Source organism: Zonotrichia leucophrys, chromosome 2, assembly GCF_028769735.1.
Source record: "Zonotrichia leucophrys gambelii isolate GWCS_2022_RI chromosome 2, RI_Zleu_2.0, whole genome shotgun sequence".
Classification (NCBI taxonomy): Eukaryota; Metazoa; Chordata; class Aves; order Passeriformes; family Passerellidae; genus Zonotrichia; species Zonotrichia leucophrys.
The window spans coordinates 104,420,961-104,448,148 of NC_088171.1; the positions used below are offsets into that span (position 1 = coordinate 104,420,961).

General features: G+C 37.9%; 1 protein-coding gene across 2 annotated transcripts in view; it reads left to right on the forward strand.

Moving 5' to 3' along the window:
* The window catches only part of LPIN2 (lipin 2), a 44,558-nt gene continuing 17,370 nt past the window's right edge, over nucleotides 1–27,188 (forward strand). The window contains exons 1-5 of one of the 2 annotated variants that reach the window (XM_064705931.1): nucleotides 1–197; nucleotides 13,978–14,178; nucleotides 16,558–16,653; nucleotides 20,012–20,310; nucleotides 24,346–24,453. In XM_064705931.1, the coding sequence (XP_064562001.1) occupies nucleotides 13,987–14,178; nucleotides 16,558–16,653; nucleotides 20,012–20,310; nucleotides 24,346–24,453 (695 nt within the window). In that variant the 5' untranslated portion in view covers nucleotides 1–197; nucleotides 13,978–13,986. Of the gene's footprint in view, nucleotides 198–8,673; nucleotides 9,020–13,977; nucleotides 14,179–16,557; nucleotides 16,654–20,011; nucleotides 20,311–24,345; nucleotides 24,454–27,188 lie in introns of those variants that run through there. The other variant, XM_064705930.1, reaches the window with a different exon arrangement.

Consider the following 27,188-nt stretch of genomic DNA (forward strand, 5'->3'; position numbering starts at 1 on the left):
CCCGCCGCCGCCAGCGGGAGCGCGCGCGGGCGTGCACGCGCTGCAGCAACGGCCGCCGCTTGGCGCAGTTCGCACCCGCCCGGGCGCGGCTTCCCCGGCTGCCCGCTGCCGTCCGTCCCTCCCCCGCTCCATCCCTCCATCCAGCCACCGTCCGTCCCTCCTCGGCCGGCGCCGGCTCCCGCCGGGCCTCGCTCGAGGTAAGCGGGAAGGCGCCGCTGTCGCTGTCGCCGGCTCGGCACGGCTGGGCGCGAGGTGTCCCTGCCGGCGTGCGGGGCGAGCCCGGGCGGCCACCGGGCAGGGAGGGAAGGAGGGGAGAGCGGGAGGGCGGCGCAGGCCCTGCCCCGGCTGCCGGCCGGGCTCGCTCCCCGCAGCGAACCACGAGAACCTCCCCGGAACCGTCGCTGCGGAGCGGGGCCGCCCGCCCGGTGCTGCCGGCGCACCGCAGTTCCCCGCAGCCCAGGCCGGCGGGACGAAGGGGAATCAGCCCCCGCCGTGCCCCGGCTGCCAGTGTGCGGCTGGGCAGAGCGGGGCTGTGCTGGCGGCCGCCGCTGCCCCGGCGCACCCCGCGGGTGGCGGGATTGCCGGTGTTCCCGGCGCTCGGCGGTGCCGCTCTGGCACACCGGGATACGTGCCGTGCCTCGCCTGGCCTGGCTGCCCAGCGCCCTCCCCTCAAACCCGGCACTGAACTCTCGCTCCGGCCGGGCGCTCCGCCGCTGCCTCCCGTGTCTGTCCCTCTGGTGTGGGGAGCCTGAAGTGGAGCCAGCTGCCCGCAGTTTTTTGTGTGCTTCTTTTTGGGGGCTTGCTGAGTGTGCGTCTGGTTTAATCGGTGTGAGCTGCGTTTTTCTTCTCCTGGAGTGGTACCTGAGTACATGTAGCAGGCATCAATGATTTTTGATAGAGCAGGGCAGTATGCTGTATAAACCTGTGCATTTCCATCCAGAAAAATGATGTCATAACTATACCTGTGTTGTGGCTGCACTTTGTACACGCCCGTCATCTGGTTAGCTTTTTTTCCCCACCCCAAACAAAATTCCACTGTTGTTGCAAGAAAGTATTTATTAGCTGTATTGATATGTGGAATCACGCAGGCTACTGTCAGAGAAGACCTTATAAAATTTAGTCCTTAGAGTTATAGAATATCCCAGTTGTAAGGAACCCACAAGCATCACTGAAGGACAACTCCTTGGAGTCTGTTCTGGTTTTCTTTGGTTGGTTGGGGTTTTTTGCACTTCACAAGCATTTTTGGGACAATTTTGCATGCTGAGCATTTAATGTTTGTGAAAGTGAAGAAAAATTTGTAGCGTTGTGTGTGTTTTAAGAATGTATAGGTATTCATTAGTTGTAAGTCACAAAATGCCTTCTCTTATTTTTTCTTTTTTTTTTTTTTTTTCAAGCGTGGCAGTGTCTATCACTTTGTGGATACATTAGCAACTTTTTTTGTATACGTGCTAGGCAGCAGCCAGGGCCCAAAGTTGTTCCTTCTCTCCTGGTCCCTGCTAGAGTTCTTTTGAATTCCTGAACATACAGGATTGTAAAGAGTTTTGCCATCCCTTAAAAAAAATCAAGGAAGACCTCTACTTGAATGGTGTAAAGTGAGGTGCTCTGTAAAAGCATATGACTCTTATATAATACACTATTAAACAGATATACTGAAGTTCAAATGTTTCTGAATAATCTCAGGATGCCAGGAACTTTGACTGAAAGGCTTTATTATCTGGTATTATTCTTAGTTGCAGTAGGAATAACTAGGATAGTGCTAAAGGGCTCTCATCAGCAATTACAGTATTAATTTTTAAGCTTGTATCATAACTTTTCAGTTAAGCATATCAGAAAGTTTGAGTTTTTTAGTGGCCTGTAACAGAGATGGTGTTTGAATTTGTTCTTGGTACTTAATGCTTCATCTTTTTCTTGGTTCTTAATATTTTGGGTTGTTGCAAAAGTAAGTGTAGTTCTTTGTTGTTGTTTACTTGGAAGACCTCCATGTAAAATATTTCAGGTTTGCAGTGCAGTGAATTTTATGTCCTTTCTCTCTGCCTCTAGCGTTTCCTTCCACTGGTTTCAAGTCTTGATCAGTTAAAGGGAAACCCAAACTGCACGTAGGGCACTTGACACCTCCCTATGTACCTTGAGGCCCGAGCAGCCCTGCAGCCCTTCTTTGCATTGCATGCTGTGTGCCTTGGTCGCTGCCTCAGAGAATTTGCAACCTAGATCAGATAGAGGTGGAAGGATTTTGTTCAGAGACACTTCGGGAACCTTTGTCGAAGCCAGAAGTTAATTTAGTTGCAGTTGTTGCTTCTCTTCCTGGAGGATGGCTGCATGGTTAATAGTCTAGATCACATTTTTGCTCTTGATCACAATTTTTTGTTTTTCAGTCTTGCATCTTTTAAGTATGAGATCACAGCATGCAGGAAAACATTTTCTCAAGGTCTCTGTGTGAACACAGAATCTGTGCTTAAGTCAGAATTTCTATCAAATTGGTTATTTTTTTAAATAGCTTTGGATTATATATGAAATAACTTTTAATCATTGGTTATATCATGATTTAGCAATACATTTTTATGTAACTGTCTGAAAAGGGGTGAAGGGACTGTTTCTGGTGTGAGATTCAGTGCTGTATGTTAAAGATACCCACAGTGAAGAAGCTTTCAGGCATATACACAGTAGTATGGGGTATATTTGTGATCAAATACAAGTCTGAAGTGTATAGATTAGATGTCTTCATGCCATCCTGGGCACATTCTGAGAACAAAGCACAGCAGCAAACTGTATCCCTGTGACTTTTGTATCTGGTGAACATTCTTAATGATCTTGTTGAAGTTACAGTTTAAGGTTCTTCAGTAATACAAAGATGTCATCTCTGGACATATCTCACTGTCACATAGGTAAGCAGAGGGGTTTTTTACCAAAGTTACAACATAGAATTATCCACTTTAAGCATAGTAAAAAATGTTGCTGCTTTTGCAAAGAATGTGGCACTTAAAAATGCATTTAATCTGCCTAGCTGCTCTCTCATCTTGGTTGTTACATTAATGCTTGCACTTAAGTTTGGGCAGGCAGACTGATTTAATATGAAACTGTCATGCTCGGTCAAGTCAGATTGTCTCTCTGCTTGAGGACAAAGCTTAAGCACAATTTTTAGAGATTTTTAACTTGTATTTCTATTTCAAGGGAATTATCAAAGAAAGGATGCTGGTTTCCCCTTCCTAGCTAAGTATTTTAATCAGTTTCTTTCACCTTTGCACTAATGTAATTTGACATTAGTTGTCAGAAGTTGTCCTGAGTCACTTATTTTCCCAGGACTAAGAGACACTTCCTCATTGTTTCTGTATGCACTGAGTGAGCAGATGAGATTTTTAGCTCATGAACTGGCCCATTTCTTTATCCGGAGTGCTGAAGTTCAATACCACAAGTGTAAATATGCAAAGTAATAATAGAAAAGTCTGCAGTGTACTAGGTGACATAGTTCTGTTGGTGTATGTGGCTGAAGCCAGCTAAGCTGGTCTTAGGCTGTGGCTCTAGGTTTACCTGTCTTTTTTTAGACTGCAGGGCTGTCTCCTCAGGAAATACACTTCTTCTGAATTGATGGTTATGAAAAGCCTTTTAAAGGAAATGTGTAAAGGATTCTTTTCAAAATTCTTTGAAATAAGTGCTTTGGATAATGAGTTGGAGCTGTGATTCCATTAGAAATGGAAGTAATTGACCCCCTCAGCTAACTAGAATTTAGTTTGTGATGTGAACTGAAATAGAGTGATTTAAAGAAGAAAAGTACCTAGTGGTAACTTAAAGCCACTCATTCCCTGAAGGAAAAAGTGTGCCTGTTAACACAAACAAGAAATCTGTGAGGCCCCTACACAGGTGTGTTGTGTCCTACATAGACAATGCAGACACTGCTGTGTGCTAGGGCTGAGCAGATCCCTCAGCCAGATGTGACCTCTGTGTCATTACAGCTCAATAATGCAGTGGATTGGCTTTGCTGGAAGAGCCTATGCCACTTTGCTCAGCTGTATCTAATTTTCCTCTTCCCAACGTCTCTTGTAAATACATCTGTGTGGGAATTCTGTAAGACTAGCATTCTTACTCAACTTGTTAGTGATATAGCCAAGTCTTATGCAAATTAAATTTAGGGATATTGCTTTATTTTGGTACATGTTTATGAGTTCAACAATATGGAGAATCTTATCAAGTGTCTTATCAAGTGGGGAAAAAAGGTATCTTGTTTATAGATGCAATATTTAGGGCTCTTTAAGTATTCCATATATGTATTTCTCAGAGTAAGTGTTATTTCTGTTCTTGTCAGCATGAAGGTTTGTACTAGCCTTTGTGTATCCATTCTAAATGTAACCAAATTATTTATCATGAATAGATAGATTAGATATAGTTAGATTTCAGGTGTGCACACATGACTGTTTTTTTGCTTTGACTTCTAAACCCTGGGAGGCTGCAAGAAAATTTAAATGCACCTGGGGCAGATAAGCACCTGGAAAGAATGTTGTTAAAAAGAGGAAACAAAGATAAGAGATTGCTGGATTGCTTATTAAGGAAATGCTTAGTCCTTTGTAGAAATATCCAGGAAAAGCTTCATCTGCTTTCTCTCATCTCATCCAAAAATGAGATTGATAGAGTTTCTGTTCAGAAGCATTGGTTTCTGTGTTACATGTCTGGAAATAAGTTCAGCTAAGGATGATGTGGCCTCACAAGAGTCTGCGTTGCTGGAAATGTGTCGAGTGTGGCAGTGGTTGGTGTGGGATCTGCCCGTGCAGATTGCAAAGGGCTGCACTGCACTCTTGGATTAGCCAGTTCCTTTTTCCAGTACCTTGAAAGAAGTTGAGGTCTCCGTGTGCATAAGAACATTTTGTGTATGTGTAACCTAAGTTTTTATAGAACTGATCATTTTGCCAGTAAAATTCAATTTAGGAACTCTTATTTTTTTGTCCTCACTGATGTTCCTCTGTAAACAGAAAAAAGGATAACTTTTTTAAAAAAATAAAGTGCTCAAATTAATGCAAGGACAGATACTGTAACACTGACATCAGATGATTCATTGCAGATCGTACAGATAAAACTGTTGACACAATTACAAAAGCACTAACTCCAAATAAACTGTGGATTTCCTTTCTTCCTATTTTTTTCCCCAGTGATAAAAAGTAGTTAAGTTGCACTGCAAAATGTTTTGATTTAAATGGCTCTTGATTCCACCTGACAGGAGGTCTTGAAGGCATTGAATTTACCATATTGCATCATAGGTGCAAAACTAATTTGATTTTATTTTTTAACCACCAGTTTAGTGAACAGTATATTACTTTTGTATCAATAATGTTTCTCTAACATCTATTAACTGCTTGAATTCTCATATCTACTGTTGTTACTTGTGATAGTAAGTTTGTTTGCTTGTTTGTTTTTATTTTTGGAGAGCTGGGGATTGCAGGTAAAAGCAGGTAGTACTGCCTAGTAGTATTTTTCAACATTGTTGAACAGAATTTCTTTTTTAGCTGCGTGTAACTTGCTAAAATTAAATATGTAATTCCATGTTATATTTTAAGTACCTTTAGCTTTTGTATAGAAAATCTTAGCAAGTGTATTATTTTTTTAATTAGAAGTGACACTTGATGTTATTTTTCCACTCTGCTAGAGGAAAAACTCTAGCTGCTTTCTTTTAGAAAAATTCATGTGTCCCTTTCAGGAGGCATCTCAGGCAGATAATCTTCATTTGGTATGTTTTCTGTTAGTCATGTCAAAGTTGATTTTACTTTAGCAAAGTTAATAACCTTTGAATTAGGTTCATATAGAGAATGGATAGACTTTTGCATTTAAAAGTGTCAGAGATGTGCTGAATGTGTTTCAGCACAATGTGGGATGAGCAGTGCTTTATTTCCAGCCTCAGTAAGCAGATGCTTCAGACCAGGGCTGGCACCAAGACCTTGAGCACAGAAGGGTGTTTTCAGCCCCAGTCTGATTTTTGTAATCTGTGTAGGAGAAATGGCAACTCCTCCACTGTTATTTTTTACCTAATAAGCAAAGTGTAAAAGTGTGTGAAAATAGACAAGTGTTGGAATTCTGGAACCGGAGTCAAGCCTTGTGGGGAAAGAACCTTTTCCAGTGTCAGGATGGGGTGTGAGACTGAAAATTGTCAGACCCCATCCTTACTTTGAGAACTGTGGTGTTTTGCTCTTGGTTGATAGCAGGTAGAATTATGTGTGACAAGGTGGGGTGAAGGAGACAATTGGAACATGAACAAAGGTCCCATACTTGCTGTATCTACTAGGATATGTTAATCAGTGAAGGATTTGTTCCATTCATTTGCCTTGGCATACTTATTCTGATCTCTGAGTGAATTGGGATAGGATTTGTGCTTCCTTCCATCCAGAACTCAGAATGGTATGCACTGCTCAGAGTTGGGGGAATGTCCTGTAGCTGTTTTCTGGTGGGGTTTGTTCTACAGTTCCTATACAGTACAGGCCAATAATCGCTTAAATGTCATTTTCACAGGCAGTCAGACTTTACATATCCCAGATGGTCATTAAAAAGAAATCTGATTTGCAACTACAAACATAGCTTACTGAGGCAATGTGCAAAGAGGTAAAAGAAAGAGGGAAAATCTGAAAAATCAAGTTCTAAATGTGCTTAACTCCTCTGCATATTTAATTCCTAATTAGTACTGAATTTTTCATTGCATAGGTGAAAAAAATACTGCATCTCTGAGATGCTATAAGACTAAATGAAATGCAATTGAATATGTTATGACAATTGCTGCAGAAATCTATGTTTTAAAAATGGACTCATATTTCCCATCAGGGATTTTGCCTAATGAGCAGCAAGATAAAATGTGTAGACTCACAAAGAGCAGGTCAAAGACAGAACATAGGATGGTGAATGATCTTGGTCAGCATTATTAACTTGTGTGAATCAAGTGAGAACTTTCTGAGACTACCCCACAGGAAAACCTACCTACACCAGGGAGCTTCATTAAGGCTGCATGGAAAACATTGCTTCTAACACTTCCAAATTTGAGGTATTTGCTTTTCAAAATAAAAGCTAATTTTCCTGTTCAGCTTGTAAGTACATAAACTAGTGCTGAAACTTACTCAGCAGGAATTATGTTTTACATACCTTACTAATATTGAGAAATAAAAGACAAGAGGGCTAACAAAATGTGCAAAGCTTATTATCTACTTAAATCTTACCTTACTCCATTGAAACAATTTTATCTGTATTCCAGAAAAGCTCTTGTCTAAAACATTCTTATAAATTTTGAAGAAAATAATGTCCATCTGAAATACTGAACAATATTGAAATAGTAGAGATATCACAGAAAAAAATCCCAACATGAGGTCAGTAGTGTTGGAAAAGAAGCACTGGCTTAGGAATTTTGCTTCCATTTTGCTCATAACTATATGTTTTAGTCTGTATTTTAATGGAACATACAGGATAAAGGAATGATGAAAAGGAAAGGTAAATTGAGTGTGTGTAGTAATTCTCAATATTCTAAGAAAATACTTATCATGTTTGCAAAAACCCATTAGTTTTTCCTGTAAGAGTCAGATGAAATATGAACTTATTCAATGTATAGAAAAGGGCTCAGAGATGGTAGCAGTTTATTACAACCCTACTGCAGACATAGTAATCCCGACACTCAATTTAGGATTTTGTTGTTGACACTGATGCAGTTTTGGACTTGGGTGTAGTTCATTAATCATTTTGGAAACCTACAAGCTATTTGGCTGCATCCTATAATGTGGTTCACTCTCCTTGCATCAAAGTCTTTTACATGGATTTACAAAACTGAGAGGAGGAATAGTAGTAGGATAAATATCAGGAATAGTAGTCCTGGATAATTTTTTTTAAGCTTGTAATTCAGCAAGCAATCCTCCAGAATCTTCTGAGCAGACACACACAGTAATGCAGTGAGGGTGGGAAGGAGGTGCATGGGTTTAGGGTGGTGAGAACTTGTTGATGTTGAAGGAATATTGATGGTCCTCAGAGAATGTCTCTCACATTCTGGGACAGAATTGGTTCTTTACTACTTCTCTTCCTCAAGTTATTTCACCTATCCATTATTTTATTTAAATAAATTTCAGAATTCCTCAGATGAAAGATCAATTCTTGTTCTGAGTCATGGAGCTAGTTATTTAAAAAGCTTGTATGCTTTGTCCACACACTCACATTGTGCTACTTTACAATTCTGTTTGAAGAAAGCAGGAAAATTTCCACAGGAAAACAAATGCTCATCTTGATGTGCATTGGTTTTACATGGTTTATTATAAACTTGACAGCACGTCAGTTGTCTCTTTGCTATTATTATGTAATCTCAATTTCAAGAAGGAGGGAGAAAAGTTCATGAATAGCAGACCCTGAATGTTGTGAAATTGGCTGTACCAAGCATGCCTGGCTGCCCCAGTGACGCCACGAGCAGAGGGAGCAGCACATGGAGTGTCAGCAGGCAGTCTCCACTTAGGCTGAACCGGGACTTGGAGTGCGGCTGCCAGGGCTGGAGTTGCAACAGTGGGTGAAAAGTCTCCTGGTGAGCTAATGTAGACTTTGCTTAAGAATCATTAACCAAATCCCTGTTTTCATGGGAGCTTCAGCTGTGGTCATGTGACATGATGCAAACCAAGATCATCACCTATCAGTGCAAACATATGGCAAAGTCAGCCCGTGTTGTCACTTATCTCGGAGGGTGCAAGGGGGCTGGGACATTTCAAGCAAAGCCTATTGGTGAGGGAGTTTCTGTGTGAGCTTTCTTAAAGAAGCACTTCCTTTTTACTCGTAATTCTGCGTGGGAATGTATACCAAGCAGTTTCCTCTAAGAGACCAGAAGGTTTACTTAGTTCTTCTGCTTCTATGAGAAGAGAAGAAATGCTGCTACAACATTTTCTTATGGATGTAATTTTTTCATTTACCTGTATTGTGGAAAGTTAGTTTTCTGTTTTCTGAGATGCATAACTCAGAAAAGGATGTTCTTGAAGATGACTCAAATAGAAGTGATGTTGCTGCCCATGAAAAGGTTCCTTCTGGAATCTTGGTGAGTTTGACAGATTTATTGCTAAATATGGGTATATAATTTCCTATAACACAGTTAAAATATATAAAAATTGACTGTCTATATTTAATAGCATGTGGAAGACTTTAATTAGGCATTCAACAGACTTACTTTGTTTCCTGATTTTGTTCCATAACTGCTCTGTGCAGTACTAGGAGCAATCCTAAACCCCCAATTAAAATCTTTACTTGGGAACAAAGATGTTTTTGTTGAGTAGAGCTGATGCTACAGTGGTCCTGTTTGACAGGGTCATTTCCCCCCCAGTTTTTTCAGAGTACAAAATAGAAACTAGTAAAACACTTGCTGAAGATTTTCTTGCTTAAGGAAAGCTTCTGCCTCATAAATTTATATGTATGCAAATATAGGCAAAGTGAGATAAATTGAGGTAAACCACTGCTCTACATGTTTTTTATTTTATTCTGCCTAATCTCTTGAAAGAAATACAACTTATTTGCTGTTTAAATCATGTGGCAATAGACATATTTGAACCCTCTAAATGTATCTCAAAATAAATGGAGTGTATGAATATCTATGCTACTGGAAGCTAAAATCTGCTTCTAAGTAACTTTTTTTTTTTGAGTGATAGTTAAAATTCATGCCCTTTAAAGTTGTAGCTCTCTAGAGCAGTCTGAAACTTTGCCTTTGAGTAACTTGCACTCTTTTTTTCTCCTGTTGAGCTAGGCACTTGTAGTAGGCACATTCATATGGGTGCACTTGTATAAAAGGTGATGGCTTTAAGAACTCAAAACATGCAGTTTACCATTAGTAAAGTGGTTCTCCATATGCATAGAAAACACCTATTGTACACAGACTTTTGATTATATCTTGCACCTCTATATGGATATTACTAAATAACACAAAAAAAAAAAGTTAAACATGTTGGTCTAGTGGCAGCTAAAATAACATCTTTGTTAATGGTACAGAGATATAATTCCTATCCACAAAACCTCCTGCTCAGGTTATGCTAATGTAAGCATTTTGTGGCAATGAGTTTTGAAACTTTGTCTTGTTTGTCATGTAAAGCATATCAGGTACTCTGAGGTGGAGTACTGTTTAATTATTATTTTTGAGAGCCACTGCTATAACATGAGGAAGTCAAACAGCATGTTCAGGGTTAATTTTAGTTGCACTGATTTGAGTATTTTATAAGTGGAGGCATTTTAGTCATTGAACTGCTGAAGTAGATATTTTTTTATTTTGTATTTACTTTTATGCTCTCTCAGCAAAAGAAAGTTAAAAAACCAAAGCAGTTTCAGTTTCTGCTTTTGGCAGCGCAATGGCTTATTGCCAGAAAAAAAATTATTTTCATGATATGGCATAGAGATTCTTTCCCCCATTCCAATTACAGTTGCTTAGTGGTATTAATATATTCAGCTGTAAGAATTTTTGTAAACTAGGTAGCATTGCATAAATATTCAAGAATCAGTCTCTCTGAAGCCTCAGAAGTCACAAAGAATGTTTCTACTTTGATATACATCCGGTATTCAAAGCCTTTTAGTTTGCTGTCTGAGAAGAGTAAGTAGTGGTGAGCTGCATTAACCTCCGTTTTTATGCAAAGTTCTGGAATTTCACTGCATCAGGCAATGTATAGATTCTGGATATCGAAAGAAATAAAAATTGCAAACTAAACAGCATTGTGAAGTATTACTGCCTTGCCTTTCTTAGTTTGTCTTTTCCATCAGGCTTTTGTCCTGAATTTCTAAACTAGCAACCAGCGTGCTTTTTAGGTTTTTATAGGAGGTTAGGAAGGCATACTGCTCTCTGCCTTCAAGGCAGTGATATTTAAGAAATGGTTACTAAACATGAAACAAAGAGTATTATCGAGGAAATATTTTGTCTTACTGGTTATGCTGTGATCAGGATATTTCTATTGCATTTGCAAAAACTAACACAATAACATTTTACACTGTTCCTTTCTTGCTGTAGTCTGATTCTGTACTTGTTCAGCACAAGTTTTCCAGCAATATACAATAACATTTAAGGAAAACAAACAAACCCAAGCAAAGCTAAAACCCATTCCTAGCCCCGCAAATGTTAAAATCTCCCAGCTGGGCTTCTATTGACATTTGAGATAAAATGGTGTGTTTCTCAGGTATGTAGTGACACTTCATTTCTATTTGATCATTTTCTTGCTACAGTTTGAACCTTCTTATATAACAGGTTTATCTTGCAAAGTGAATCATTATGTTAAAAGCTGAATTGCAGCCTGGTAAGCAATAGTGTGCATTAGTTTATTACCTTTATCTTCTTCGGTTTACTTGCAACATACAAAACAACATTTACATTGAGACTTGGATCATAAAAAGCTACTTTCCTTATAAGCAATGTTTTTAATGCTTACTAGGTACAAAAGTTCATGACTTTTCCAGATGTAAGAGTGAATGGGTTATGAACTTTCGAATGTACAAGGTTATTCAGTGTATGTATGTTCATAAAAGTGGCTGTGCTATGAGCAACAGAAATGAAACTGATACCTGTAGAAGAGAGAGCATTGCTACAGGATACTTTTGCTACAGAAAGGCAAAAATATGTGTAAAATGGGTGAATGCTTTGTGCTTGTGTGGGCTGTGTGGTGAATTTCTATGGTCAAGTTAGCATGTGTGTGAGAAAATCTAGGTTATTTATCATCTGAACTCAGTTCTTAGCAGAAGGTGTGAAATTTTGATCTTTTAAGAAGTCACTGCTTAAATCTTAGAGAATTTCTTGCTAATGCCCACTTCTCAAGTCCTGTTCGCTGAAATGAAATACCCAGAATGGGGATCTTGTTGAAGAGTTTTATTCCTGCAGTCTCCCTGGTGACACAAAATCAACTTTTCTTTCTAAGCTGATACTGTAGACAGCTTTTGGAAGTGGCCAAGTTAGAGCCATGAATGATAATGATTAAGCATTAAAGATTAAGTTCAAACATGGCTGTTGTATTAGGTGAAGACTAATTGCTTCTGCAGGAAAGCAGAGATACTGTAACATCTCTGTGTTGAGTTACAGTTCCATGAGAGCAGCAAGTATCTCACTTATCAAAAAGATGTTCAGTTCCCTCACTCTTTTTTTCCCCCCTTAGCTCTCTGGTGCTCAGGGCCTCATGACTCAGGTGTTTGTCATGTTCTGCTTAATGAGCTGATCTAACTTACTAACAACCTGCTGAAACAAACAACAAAAATGGTAGACTTTTCCCAGCTGTGTCAGGGAGCTAAAATCAGCTCATTAAGAGGGTCAGATGAGGAAAGGTTGAAGTGAGACCTTCCCTCTTTAGCAGGAGTGAGCTATTACTTCACTATCAAGCAATCAGTTTTATAGTTGTACCTGAAGCTACTTACAGCTGAAACTGAATTAATGACTAATGTTGATAGAGAGTCCATCCTCCTAATCTCATTACTCACTCAATGACAGTCTGTTCTTTTTGTCTTCATCAGCAGGCTGCAGGGAAAAAATTCTCTAGCACATAGCCCAGCATAGTAATTCTATTATAATTTCAAGACATTGTTAGATCTGTATTGAAAACCCTCCACCTTCTTTTGTAAGTCTTGTGAAGAGGAAGGAATTATTTTTAAAAAATGTTAATATGATTCAGTAATGTATGAGAAGCCTGAGATGGAGAAAAATGTTTCCATAGCTGCTGTGTGAAAGTAGTTTCAGATTTCTTGCCTGTTTAAATTCTATCAGTATAGAGATGCCACAAAAATGGTCACTTTTGGGTGAGTGTAAGATACCCTGTGTTACTGTAAGGAAGACTTTGGAGGCTCAAAAAAGAATAACTGATTATATAGACAATTAAGCAGTATCAGTAGGAAGAACTGTTGTAATGCAGTATGGTTTTGTTTAGAGGTATTAAGAAGAATCCTAAACCTTGTTCAATGACTAATAAAAATAGAAATGCAAACAAGAAAAAAAATCATTGTAGGTTTTTTCTAGAAATAATATCCCAAAATAGTTTTTTTTTAAAAAAATATATATAATTTAGGCTCTTTTTTGCGTTCAGTGTTATGGGTTTTGCTTGTTGGCAGTGGTTCTTTGTTCTCCTAAATATCTTTAACTTTAGAGGCTGCAGTTGCTTGGATGTTTTTTAAATGAGCTTGTAGCAGACTTTTGGGTGGGAGGCAGAAGATGGTAGGTAGAATGAAGAAGAGTTGCACTTAGGTTTCTATCAGAACATTTTCACAGTTTTCCCTCCTCTTCCTGTTCAAGCTCAGATGTTCTGAGAAATCTTTGGACTTTCATTTCTTATTAGTTCAAATTGTGTTCTTAGTCTGAAAGACTTGCAGTCATTCAGAATTCATTCATTTACTTAGGTATTTTTAATGGATTAGACAAAATTTTCAGTAAGTGATTCTGTGCTCTTTATCCTGTTTACAGTAGCATAATCTTATTGATGTATGTATCTCTTTTCTCCCATTACATACTTTGATAATTTCTCTAAGATGACTCAGCTGTTTGTGAAATACAGAGCTGTAAAGGAAGAGTTACATGCAGTATGTTCTACATACCTTTTCCTGACTAGTAAAGATTTTTTTTTTTTTTTTTGCATCCTTATGTACAATTATCTCCATTTTCCATATAGGATTGGTTGTATTAAAAAGGCAGTCCTCTGGAGAATGAATTTTTCTTTTTAGCTTTTCTGAGTTATTAAGTATCACTTAAATCTAGGCTTTGAGGTCTAAAAATGACGTCCTTCAGAATTTTATTTGAAGTACTTAATTAGTGATAGATTCAAGTTGATAAAGCATTAGGAGTAAGTTTTATAACTCTGGATACTTTTAGTAATATGAGGATTGCCTCAAAGTTCTGTTGATTCTTGAAAACATTTGTGTAAAGCTTGTTACAGTAGAGTAATTGATAAATGACATATATATAAATTGATAAATTGCTCATCTATATAATTTTTTTTAAATTAAAATACCTACTGTGTTTTAAATTTACTTTTTTTTTGTCTTTCTCTCCCTTAGTCTCAGACTATGAACTACGTGGGGCAGCTTGCAGGACAGGTCCTGGTTACTGTGAAGGAGCTGTACAAAGGCATTAATCAGGCAACCCTGTCGGGCTGCATCGATGTCATCGTGGTCCGGCAGCAGGATGGGACATTCCAGTGTTCCCCTTTCCACGTCCGCTTCGGGAAGCTTGGTGTACTGCGCTCGAAAGAGAAAGTGGTGAGTTCAGAAAGTGGGCCAAAACAAAGTTTTAAGGACCAGTTCATTCCTTTTTTTACCCCCTTCCTTCCTTCCCCAGCTCCCCACATTCCCAGTTAGCAGGCTGGTTTAGTCTAGAACAATTGCTCATAAATGCTGTACAGGGTGATGGTTTTAGGATGCAAAACAGAACTTCTTGTGGTTATCTAAGGACTCTGCAAAAAAGCTGTGAGAGAAAAACTGTGACAGCTCTGGACCTATGCAAAAAGACAAATACCAATATATAGACTTCACAGTTTTAAAATGTTTACATAAGGCTATTTGTTTGCTTATCCAAGTATGCTGGGAAAGAAATGCTTATTGTTATTTAACTGATCCCTGATGTAAGCAACTCTTTTTGGAATGTCTGAAGGACTAACAGAGCAGATGTTAAGTGTTGGTGACCTGTTATAAATATTGCTCCTTGTAGCTGTGCTCAAGACTGATTTGCAGTGAAAAATGCAGTTATTAACATCCACAGGCAAGTGAAAACTGAGACTGAAGCTTTGTTCCTTTGTGGGCCTGTTTGAAAGAGAATGTGGTACAATTTCCCATCCAGCCATTCTGAGATGGTGCTACCCAAGCAAGTTGTCCTTCCATCCCCTTCCCATAGGCTTTGTTAATCATGCCAAGAGAGTGATTTTGGTTGGGTTGGCAGGAAAATGGAGCTGTTGTAGGGGGACTTTACTGTCAGTAAGGAGTACTGTATATGGCATGTAGTGTGCTACCAAAAGATGAGTTGGTTTAAACAGGACATAAACCCTCAGGATTATATTCTGCTCTTTTAAGGAATAAATGGGTTTTGCAGGAACCTACCCCTATCTTTATATTTTCGTTGTAAAAAGAGAATAAAATGAAACTAAAAGAGCAGTTAGGTCAGGGCATTTTTTTGTTAAAGGTCAATAGTTAGAGTTACATACATTGAAGTTGTATATTTGTCATAGTAACCCAGGTGAGTAGCAGGTTTTGTGTTTATTTCCTGTTTGATTTCCCACTTGTTAGTGTTTATTTTAATGAGCTTGCTGATGACAAAGAATTTATTTACCTCAACATTTTGTAACAGAGTACATTACAGTTTTCAACGGGGTACAAAAGAGGTGGTATAGCTGTACTTTTTCCTGACATCTAGGCAAAGGGGACATGCTTACAATGAGAGTGTATGAAATTAGAGGTTGTTAAATGTCTTTACACACTTCAGAGTAGCTGAACCAAATTTGAGAGGTTTTTAGCTTATGGGTACCTCTAAAAAGCCGTTGAATAGTAGAAACATCTACTTTTGGTCCCTGTTGTACTAGACTGTCAGTGTAATTCTCAGCTTTTGCTTGTGTAGATGACTGCTGCTCCTTGTTTCCTCCATCCTGGGAGTTACTGTTCACACAGTTCTCTCAATAGTCAGCTGTGTTTGTTACTGTATTGTGGATGCATTTTTCTCTGGCATGTTATGAGGCCAAGATCAATTTGTAGTCCCAAGATGTGTGGGAACACAAAGCATGTGTATCCATGCTTCGATTTCAGGTAAATATGGAGGTCTCCAGAAACCAATGTGAGGTATAGGTACTAAACTGAGACATGTTTGTATGTCTAAACCAGTATAAAGCAAAGGTGAGGTTTTTTAAACTCATGTTGCTGAATTGGAAATATAAGAAAATATTTTAAAAATAAACAGTAGTGAAATATATATGATTTTCACATCAAAATCAGTCTGTTATTGTGGAGAAGAAGAAAAGTGATTATCTTAACGATTTGGATATAGTTCCCATGCATGTTTGGTTATTTACCAATACCAATATTGGCTTTTCTTGGTGAAAAAGTACCTTTTTAGTACAATAAAAACATTCTCTGATGGAAACACTATGGTTGCAGAAGGGTTGTGGCCCTATGTCATACCCCCATAAACTCATGAGCAGGAAAATCTGAAACACTAACTTGAGTTGCAGAAATAATTGGCAAGGCTCTTATCACTTTCAGACAAAGCCTGCCTCCAGGAGGCCTCCAGGTGGAACTTCTGGTGTTCAGGATTCAGATTCATACCAGGCTCCAATTCAGATTGGGATTTAAACATCTGAACAGTCTCAGTCATTTTTCCATCAAATAAAAAATATATTAATAATTGTTTTAACAAGATTCAGTCTTTATATCAAGTTTAATTTTTTTTATTTTTCTTGTGGTTGTTAGGCTCTCTGCCAGGAGTGTCCTGTATTTTGCAGGTGAACAAATTAAAGAACATTATGACAGACTTGTATCAGAGGAGAAAGGGGCACCCTTTTACAGTGAAACAAAGTTTACCCTCAGAGCTAAGTGGATCATGAGGTCAGCACTTTCCCCATGAGGAATTACTTACAATAAATTCTCTTTCCACAGATTGATATAGAAATTAATGGCGATGCTGTTGATCTGCATATGAAATTGGGTGACAATGGAGAAGCTTTCTTTGTGCAAGAAACCGAGGAGGAAAATGTAAGGACTTTGTGCTTCTTGATGGCTACAATGTAGTAATAACACAGTAATGGGTTAAAAGTGCTTCATACAGTGTTGTCAATATCCTCACTTCTGTGAAAGCTAGATTTTCTGTAACTGAATCTTAACATCTTTTTCATGTGCTGCCAAGATGTTGATGCTTTTTACCATTCTGCTGCCAGTAAGAATAAAGTAACTAATTATTTTCATTAATTAGAGCATTATTTGGAAGATGTGCTGAAGTTTTCTTTTTTTTGTTTTAGATAATTCATTCTTGTTGACTGCAGTTATACTGATTGCTGTGTCTTACAATAATTTTTGCTTTGAGTTATTACAGCTTGTGCTTCTACTAATAAAGGTAGTCTGGTTTTGGGCATATTTTTAATTTGTCTTACAAATTTTAGCCTAGTTTTTCACAATTTTATTTATGAAAATTTCACCAGGTAGCAGTAACTTCTTTGACTTAGGAATTTATTTTGCAAGAATCTTTTGCAACTGGAAGCTAATGAGCCTCTGAAAAACAGGAATAATGGTTCATTTTTACTCTGATTTCCTAAGGATATGGGAAATATGTAATTACAGTATTGGTCAGTCCTGAGCATTGCTTTTGATTGCTTTTGAGTCTGTTGGCATCTTTCAGCAAGCCTGAAGGAAAGTAGTTCTAAATACAAGGTTCCAAAAGGTTTAATGAAAAATAGTCAGAAAAGAGAGGGGAAGAAATTGTCACTGAAAAGTAAAAGATAAAGCGTTAATTTCCTGTTTATTAGGAATCAGTCTTTCAAGGAAATGAGATTGATCCAGTTTTTAGTTGAGGGTGCTACTTGTTTACTTTGGGGGATCAAAGGGAAGCTCTAAAATTGAAAGCAATTAAATACCATTTGAAGTGGAAGGAAAAAATAAGCATTAATAACCCAAATGAGCTTGGGGTAGGGTTTTGTAACACCTACACGAGGAAGGTTGGGTTCTGTGTCAGTGTACACTATGATTAAAATAAAAACTGAAAGCAGTTTTTGACAGGTCTGGGCGGTGTCAGACATTGATGGGAACTGATCAGTCTCATGACTTTCAGAAAGGAAGGGTGATAACCACTGCCTTTGTCCCCAGTAAAGTGTTTTAAAGGAGCTATTGCACTTGCATAGTACATTTTTATTTATAACATGAGTGCCTTAACTGTGTATAATGTGTTCTTGAAAGCTGGTAACTCATGCTGATAATATAGATTAAATTTGCTACAAAGCAAAACTGAGTTGTTTTTACTGCTTTTAGGCATTTTTCCCTGCAACTGATCAACATCTTTGTTTGCCTCTTGAAGCTGTGCTTAAGGGATAAATCACAAACCTTTCATTGATTTCTTCTTTTTTTGCCCCTTTGAGGGCATTCAGAAAGCTCCTTTAAAGGATCAGTCTTTGGATTTTTCACATCTTGACAATCAGAAGTAATACCACTCACCACATAAATACCACTGTCCATGTAAATCAGGACAATTTTCCAGCCAGTTTCTTTTAACTTTTTCTGAGTGTTTTTTTTTAAATGTATTTTGTTATTCTTGGTTACTTATCACTAATTGTGCAGAATATTACCTTCAGTTTAGATGATGGCATTTGATTTCAAGGTTTTTCTTAATGCAAAGTCTGTGTGTCATCAGTGTTGCATAAGACTGTATTTTGTTCTCCTTTCTCTACTTTACAACCAGTGGAACAAAATTTGTTCTGTAACTCTTCATTCAATGAAAATTTGAATTTGGTTTTAAATAGCAGATAAGACTTAGAGCACATCAAAAGTAGCATCAATGCTCTGGCTGTGTCTCATCAGTGTTCCTGACTAACCTTCTGCACAAGAGTCCAGTAAAATAACAGACATCTTGTAATTACTTCTATTCTCTACCATGAAATTGAGTTCCATAACTTTTTCTCTCTCTATGCAAATTCCATTCTCTTCTGCCTTTGTTCCATCTTGTCTTTGTCCCTGCACGGTGTGTTTCTTTCAGACTAGGTGTCAGTGTCTTTTCAGTTTCTTGTTACAATGTAAATAAACCTCAGGCAGTCCATAGCTGAAGCTTTTCCTTCAAAGGGCAGTGGATTGTAATTAGTTGAGGGCTGGTTGTTTGTATGCTGGTTTTAAGGTGAGTAAATTATAGTTGACTTTTTCTTTTTGAAAGATACTTTACATAAATAATGTCTGGCATGTATGACATGACTGAAGGCATCTTTATAATTTTGTGGGTAACACTAACTGAGAGGAGAGATAGACAGGTCAGAAAAAGCCACCACAGAGAGCCAGCTTGGCAGGCTGGGAGACTGGACCAACAAGATTCACACCAAGCTTTAACCAAGATGCACATGCAGTCTCATGTAAGGCTTGGGAGTGTGAGCTGGCACACAGAGCAGTGCAGGCTGGATCTGACTGGATGAAATGCAGCTCTGCATCGCCTGGCCAGCAGCGTGCCCAGGCTGCAGTGAGGGCAAATGCATCCCAGATAGCATCAGCAATAGCACAGCCAGCAGGTGAAGGCATGTGGGGCTTCCTGCTCATCCTGGTGTGTGTTAGATCAAACCTGAACACAGTTCTGGCCTTGCCAGTTCAAGAGAGACATGGAAAGTTGGAAAGAGCCCAGTGGGGGGCTGGAGAAATTGAAATAGCAAAAAAACTTGCTGGACCTTATTCTATTGAGCCTAGAGAGGATTCAGGGAAATCTAACCACAGTCTTGCAGTGCCTACAAGGTAGTTACAGAACAGAGACACTCTCTTCACAAAGCTGTCTAGTCATAAGATAGGGCAGAGGTCATGGGGAAAATATCAGCTAGATATAAGGAAAATCCTTCTGTACAAAAGCAGGAATAAGTTGCCTAGAGAAGTGATAGACTCCCTCACCAGAAATACTCAACCTTTGGCTTGACAAGGTCCTGGATAACCTAACCTGAGGCCCTGCTTTTGACAGAAGATTGGACCAGATGGTGTCCAGATGTCCCTTTCAACCTGTACCTTCCCATGAATCTGTTTCAAAATAAACAGCAGTGTATTTAATTAGCCCTTTTTTTTTATTAACACATTTAATGAGCCTGGAACTGGCATGCTCAGGGCAGATAACTTCAAAAACATTCCACTGACTGGTTGTTTGCTTTGCTGGCAAAATAAATTGTTTGTGCCTGAAAACTGTAAGAATAGTAACATGCATTTTCCTGAACTTTTTGTAATCATTCTTGTGATGAACTCGGTTCCTTTCTAGATATCATCTTCATACCATTGGGCATCTTTGTGTCTAAATATAGGTACAAGGATTAATCTATAGCTGACAACTACCCTGTGTGCACAAAACAAAGCAGAAAAATGTAGCCTTTTTTCTTTTTTTCTTCCCTAGGAAAAAGTTCCTGCTTATTTGGCAACATCTCCAATACCCACTGAAGATCAGTTTTTTAAAGATACTGACAGTCATTTGAAATCAGGAGAAAATGAGAGGACATGTGCAAACTCAGAAATTCCACATTCTGGAGAAACAGAGACTGTATTCACCCCAGGTTCTGTGAAAAAGAAAAAAAGAAGAAGAAAGAAATACAAACAAGATAGCAGGAAAGAAGACCAGATCTCTTCTGCTGGGACTGAAGACATTTTTGAAATGGAAATAAGCTCAGATGATGAGAAAAGTGTACAGCCCCTAAGGTAAGCTCTTAGATAGTTGCTGTTTTCACTGTTACCACTGGACATTTAAAAGGTGACTTGTTCATTTCCTCCATGCAAGTATTGCACAAATTTTGATTGGCTCCGCCTACCAAACAACAAACAAACTAAACTCCAAACAGGTTTCTTCCAAATCTTCACAGATTCACCTTAAAATTGGGCCAATTTTTAATGAGCTTTTCATTAACTGCATTTAATTAAATGCAGTTAAGCCTGCTCTGGTGAAGAAGTGTTGCAATGATCTCTTGTGACTGAGAAAGTTTCAGTGCAATTTCTCTGATGAGGCAGAGCGATCTTCTGGTGTCTGGTAGCCTCTAGATACGCTGCAGTGTGGAATGCCTGTATCACACCACATCTGAATTTGGCTTCTCAGTAACCTGAAGTTTACCATGGCAGCTGAAAATTATTTAAATTAATGTCCCTTCATGTTAGTAAGAAGAATTCTTTATACATGAGTGAAGAAGGTGGAGAGAGGAAAAGAGGAAAAAATATCAATCCTGTATTTTGAGGTGGATAAATTCTTAGTAAAGAGGGGCTTGTGCTAAAGTGGTAGTACATAGTAATAAGCTGAAGAGTTCTGTAGGCTAAGATAGGGAAGGAAAGATGAAGGTTATAAATGAAAGCTGTCAAGCATATAAATGCTTCAAATCCAGGAAAAGCCTATTCTTCAGGACTTGGTTTTCAAGAAAGTTAGGTGTTTCACTGGATGGCATTGTTGTTAAATGTAATACTGGCTGAATAAATTCAAGGTCAGGTCTAGGAATTGAATGAATGTTTTGGTGTAAGAGACTAAAAAGCAACTGAAGAAAGTCCTTCAGTATGGATCTTCAAAGGAGATTGGTAAGTTACTCAGATTTAGTAAGTTCCAGACAAAAAGGTTAGTGCAACAGGAAAACATGAATCTGTTATCATGCCTATGACCAGTAATACAAAACAAACAAAATCTGGATTTTAAAGTGTTTTTTAGTGTGTCTGTGGCTTTCTTAGTTAATTTGCCTTATTTTATTAGTGTCATATTTATGTCACTGAATTGTCATGTAGATATTCACCGCTCTGTTTAAGTCTTGGCACTTGTTTGGTTTGAAATATTTTTTTCCAGTTTAAATAAAGGAAGACCTTTGCTTAGTCTTTAGCATGCAGTTATTAAGACAACAAAAATTAACTTGTCATAGTAAAAGCCATCAAAAATAAAAATAACTGTCAAGTACAGGAAGAGAGAAAATATAACCCAATAATTGTTTATTCTTTATTTAACAAGTCATTACAAATGTATGAAGTATTTAGGAATGACATGTAATGGCTGTAATAATGGCTGCTTTCATCCAGTGTTTAGGTTTCAGATTGCTATTCTAGCAATTATCTTTGTCTAGAGGTGAATAAAAATGGTGTGTTTGATCAGAATGCTGAATGTTTAGTCATAGCTGAACAGACCATGGTGTTTTCATCAAGTTTATTCTGGTTTTATTATTTCTATTATTTATAATGAAAGTTTGGCAAGGCTTTTTATTTCTAAACTTTTTTTTAATGTGTATAAGCAGAAACAGCAGTAGAAGTACATTATCAGACAGCGTGTTATAAGGCAAAATGAAGATGATTTTGTAAAAGAAGGGTGTTTTCTTGTGAGCAGCAAGTAAATGCAGAACTGAAACAAAAAAATCTTTGTAATGGTGAAGGCCCAGATACATTAGGTTTGTGGCTCTCTGTCAGTCAAGTTTCTATAAACTCATTTCAGTGAGCTACCAGGGCAGGAAATAAAATGCCTTGTAACGGGCATGCATTTGTTTGCTTCCCAGCTAAAGTTACAGTTGTGAAAAAGTGTTTGTAAGTTTTCTCTTCAAACCCTGTGGGGGGTGTAAGGTGGTATTGGTAGTTTTGTTTGAGGTTGTGTTGTTTTGGTTGGTTGTTTCTTGGGTGGTTTTTTTTTTTAGTTATAAATGTGTGGCTCTGAAAAGGAAGACGAAAGATAAGAAATTAGAAACTTAACTGTTCTTAGGCATGGCTTCAGGTTTCAAAGTGAAACTAGGAAAAGAAAAGGGAGGCTGATGTTTTAACAGGAAGGTCAAAAATTCAGTCACAGGTGCCAGTGATAATGTCTTATCTCTTTGGTTTTTTATAAAGCAGAAAGCAAGCTGTTTCCTGTTTCTTGGGAAAATTTATTACCAAGTGTTTATCAGCTTTTTTCAAAGTATGTTCTTAGTCTTTTCCAGCTATGATTTAGATATGTTAGTAATGCTTTACTTATATAAAATAATGTTAGGAAAACTGAGATTACAGTATGTACAACTCAGAAATAGAGGACATTATTTCTCCAGTGCTAAGGGTGTTAAAGGGTTAAGGTGGTTATCTGTCTCTGAAATTGTGTACATTTATTTAGACTGTATGTAAAGTGGACAACAAGGAGAAGATGTTGTAGTGGTATTTATAAATGTTACAAAATAAATAGCTTAGAGTTGATAGTGCAGCTTGAAGTTAGAAGTTGATGCATACTAATTTTTCCCCTTATATTTTCAATATTCTTTGGCTACATTTAGATATTTAACTTTTGTGTTTATCCACTTACCAGTTAAATTTGATTTTTTGCATCCTTTGTATGAACACTTCTTGTTGGTAACCTCCAGTGAATAAAATTTGTTCAGTACCACCCATGTGTCATCCTGCCTCTCTCCCCACTGAAGTAAAGATATTGAGGACCTCTTTGATATTTTTTTTTTGTGTTTACTTAGTTGTTCAGTCATACATTTTTTTCCTCCTTTGAAGATACTTAGTACTGCCAATAAAGATAGTGTGAAACACATTTCTTTCACACTTAGCTTAGTTTATGAATACAAAAGAAGTACAGTCTCTGCAGTTCTCATTTTAAGTCAGGCAGCATCATCAGGTTTCATAAGAATACTACTGCAGAATAAGAAGTGGAGCTAAAAAACATTTTTAGACTTCAGCATTTACCATAACGTAGACTGTCTTTCAAATGAAAGACTTGTGCAAATGAGGTAGATCACTGTAACTGCTTAGTGTCTAATTGAGTAGGCATGCAAATTCTAAATATTTACACATTTGATAATAGCAGAATGTTTTACTTCCTCCATCCATAAGAGAAATAAGCATTAGCATTCCAAAACAAATCCAGTGCAACTGTGCACTGAAATAAAAATAGTTTTTTCTTTCATAATAATGGCTTAAAATAATTTCTGTTGCATTTTGCACTTAAATTCCAGTCATGTCTTCTCTGTATTCTTATCTGCTGTATAGCCATGATGCCCTTGATGTAACCTCAGACATGTTAGTTGTACCCTGAGAATAGGTATTTATTCAGTTAAATTCAGAAAGCTGTAAAAAGATCTGAAGTATTTTTGGATGGTAATATTTCAGGGGGACTTCTGTGTAAAATAGGGTGTATGCCTGTTCAGTGAGCCTTACTGTTGGTTGGGTGTGGGTCTTTGATGTAGATACTGAGTAGACTTCCCAGTGCAAAACAAACCTCACTGTTCAGAAAAGTGCATTATTTTATCTCCTTGTTGTAGTTGATGTTAATCTGTAAGCTGTTGGGTAAGTTGTGATGCTAGTACCTACCCCTGGTTTCTTACTGTTTTAATTTGTCAAATGTACATTGTCAAAACTAACCTTTCTAGTTCTGCTTTTCCAGTGATTATAAAATTCACATAGTAAAGTTCACTGTGTAAAAGTTTATGTTCATCTTTGTATTTTGTTAATGTTATCTGCCTGTGTAGAGTGAAATCATTATTCATGTAGAGTAGTATCATTTATGCCATTGTGATTTCTTCAGGATTAACTTCCAGGAGTAGTAGTTTTTAAAATTTGCAACATTTTCAAGTATTAATAATAGTTTTTAAATACTTTTAAAGTTACATAAAGTGTCTTGCAAACAACAAATCCTTTAAGCTATACACTCCTTATTTTTACTGTTAGATTTTTTTAATAACATCTATGTAGTTTCTTTTACTGAATTAATAACACAGATTTCTTACAGCTGACTAAATGTCTTACATGTCTCCACAGAGGATCCTCAAATTCATCACCAAAGGGTGAAGAACAAAAAGAATCTTTGATTTATCATTCAAAAGACCATTACCCCTTATCGGATGGAGACTGGTCCCCTCTGGAGAAGTAAGTCACTTTGTAATGTCATCATTTGTGTAATGATGAGTAATTATAAAAAAAAAAAATTAGTATGCCTTTTTACTAATTTTCCCCCTCATCTGTAAAACTATTGAACTTGCCCAACTTCTGTGATATCAAATGCAATACTTGATACTAATTTGAAACTTTGGGAAATTTACAAAATGTATTATTTCACTGTTAAAGAGAGAAAATACAGTTAACAAGTTTCCCTCAAGCTGAGAAGGGTATGGAAAGTTGGTATGTTCCCTATGATTCACCCTAGCATAAGCAATACTTGATCTGCCAGAACACAAAAGTGTTATGTCAAGGTACATTTTGCTGTTTGAAGTAATCCTAATTGCTCAAGGTGAAGCCAGATCCTGAAGCTGAATCATATTCTACTTCAGAACAGGGCATTTGCTGGAGTTCTGGTATCTTTCTTTGTCCAGAGATAGTGAAATCATCATCAGTTCACTATGGATTCTTAAAAATGGCATAATACAGCTTCCCAGTTATTTTTCAGTGACCTTCTGTATGTACATTCTTCAGTACATTCTGAATGAATGTTCATGCTATTCCTCTTGCATTCAGTTTGTAATTTTTCAAGGCTCACACTTTGGATTTCACCACTCTAAGCTCAATTTCCAGATTCATAAGAAAGCATTTTGTGCATATGTGGTAGTACTTTAGGTAAATTTTTTACTTTTCCTGAACCTCGGACATACAGGAGAGGGCATATATGTCTCACAGAGCATGCTAAGTAGTATCTTGATTTATCTGCACTCTTTGGCAAGTGTCTAGTTGTATTGCTTTTCAGTTTGATGGAGGAGTTTGCCTCATAGCAGGTACATTCACAATGTCAGTGAGGATTACGGCCTTCCATGATGGCTTTTGTTGCTTGTAACCTGCTCAGGGCACAGGTACATGTCCTTCTGCATCAATAGGTGGTGCAGAATGGAAAAGTTCAACCTTCAGCAAATATTTTTTGAAGCGTGTATAATCTCTCTGCTTCAGGTGTTAGCAGGCCTTTGGCCTCAGTGGAGTCAGAATGTACCACACCATGCTTGGTGCCTGCTAATTCCCCCAGTGCATAGCTTGTTAATGAACAGAAGCAGTTGGACAGGAAATCCCATTATCATTCCTTTTTATGTTTTGGACTGACAACCACATCCTCAATTACACTTAATGAGATGCAGTCCTGAAATGTTCCCCAAAGGTTTGTGGTTTGTGACTGAAAAGCAGTCACAGTGTTTGACCCTTAGTTGCTGTATGGATTATATCACCTAGATGACTGTAGCATGGAGGCTGATACTTGTTTTCAGTTTATAAAGCTCTGAGCTAACACAGACTAGCAGGTTATATCTGGGAGACGTAATTCATGCATCTCTTCTCATTTAGGTGTTATGGGGCCAGTCTCTAATAACTTGTTTGTGCCTCATGTGAGGTATCTGGGCTTTTCACAGTTCTGGGGTTGTTTTTAACAAAAAGCTACCCAGTCCAGATTGCAATTCAATAGAGAAATTGGTAATTTTCCTTTTTGTCTTTGGGGAGGATGTTGGGTCAGGGATTCTCTGACACAAGCCATCTAGGACAAGAGAAATTTTGCTTTAAATTACTTCTCCTAAGCCACCAAAGAAAGATTTTATCATGTAGCTATCATACAGCGGAAGAGAAACGGGAAGTTTTAATAACCTCCTTTTTGGAGATCTGAAAAAGCTAACTAACTTGTAGTTCAATTGGTTGTCCTGCTCTTCAGAACCCTTGCAGGGAGCTCAAGGAAGAAAATAGCACAAGTCCTTTCCATGGGGACACTTCTGTTTGTCCTACTCAGTGTAATAAGATGGAAAGCACCACTATTAACTATTTGATACCTGATGCCATCAGTATTCACTATTACAAGCATGGGCCTTTTGGTTAAACACTTCTGCCTGAGAGTGACAGTGAAAAACATACGTTGAGGGGAAATAGAATAGACTTAGGGTCCCAAAGCCCTGAAATAGTCAATCTTTAGCAGGAGATGCTGAATATTAAGAATTAGACTTAGAAACAGGTTAATATTGTGCATAGCTGCCAGGTAGGCAGCTATGTGTAGGTGGAATAAATTATTTGACATATAGGGAGAGTTAGTTCATGTTCTTCCTGCAAACAAAAGTGTACATGTATTTTCATCCGTGTGTCACTTTGAATAAGCCCTTCTAACAGAGTACAGAAAGTGTCATTCCTGTATGACATTGTTAATTGAGAACTGAGGGGTGAAAATACCAGTTTTCTTTTTGTGTCCATGGGTGATTAAGACTGGAAGTCAACTGAGATGACAACTCACCATTGTAGAGATGTTTAAATGTCCTGATATCTTGGATTTTTAGGGTGTCCTGTCAGAGCAATATGAGGGATTCTTACTGTCTGGATTGTGATCTGTGTAATGTCTATTTTTGCAGTCTGAATTGTGATCACAGCTTAGTCCTGTATGATACTACAAAACCTGAGTTCCTCAAACCTTCAAAAGTTGATATGTGGTGCTGAATTAGGTAACTAATCCTTGCAGGAATTTTGTATGGAAAAAAAATTCCATAAATTAAATACCTGTAGGGAGTTACTTTAAAATTTTCAGTGTTAAATCATTGAGCAACCCAAATTGGAAGTGACCTCAAAAGTTCATCTGACCCAAGCTTTCATGGAAGAGGGAGCCTCAAAGAGATTGCGTAGCACCCAGATCAGTCACACATTACAAGTGCAGCAAC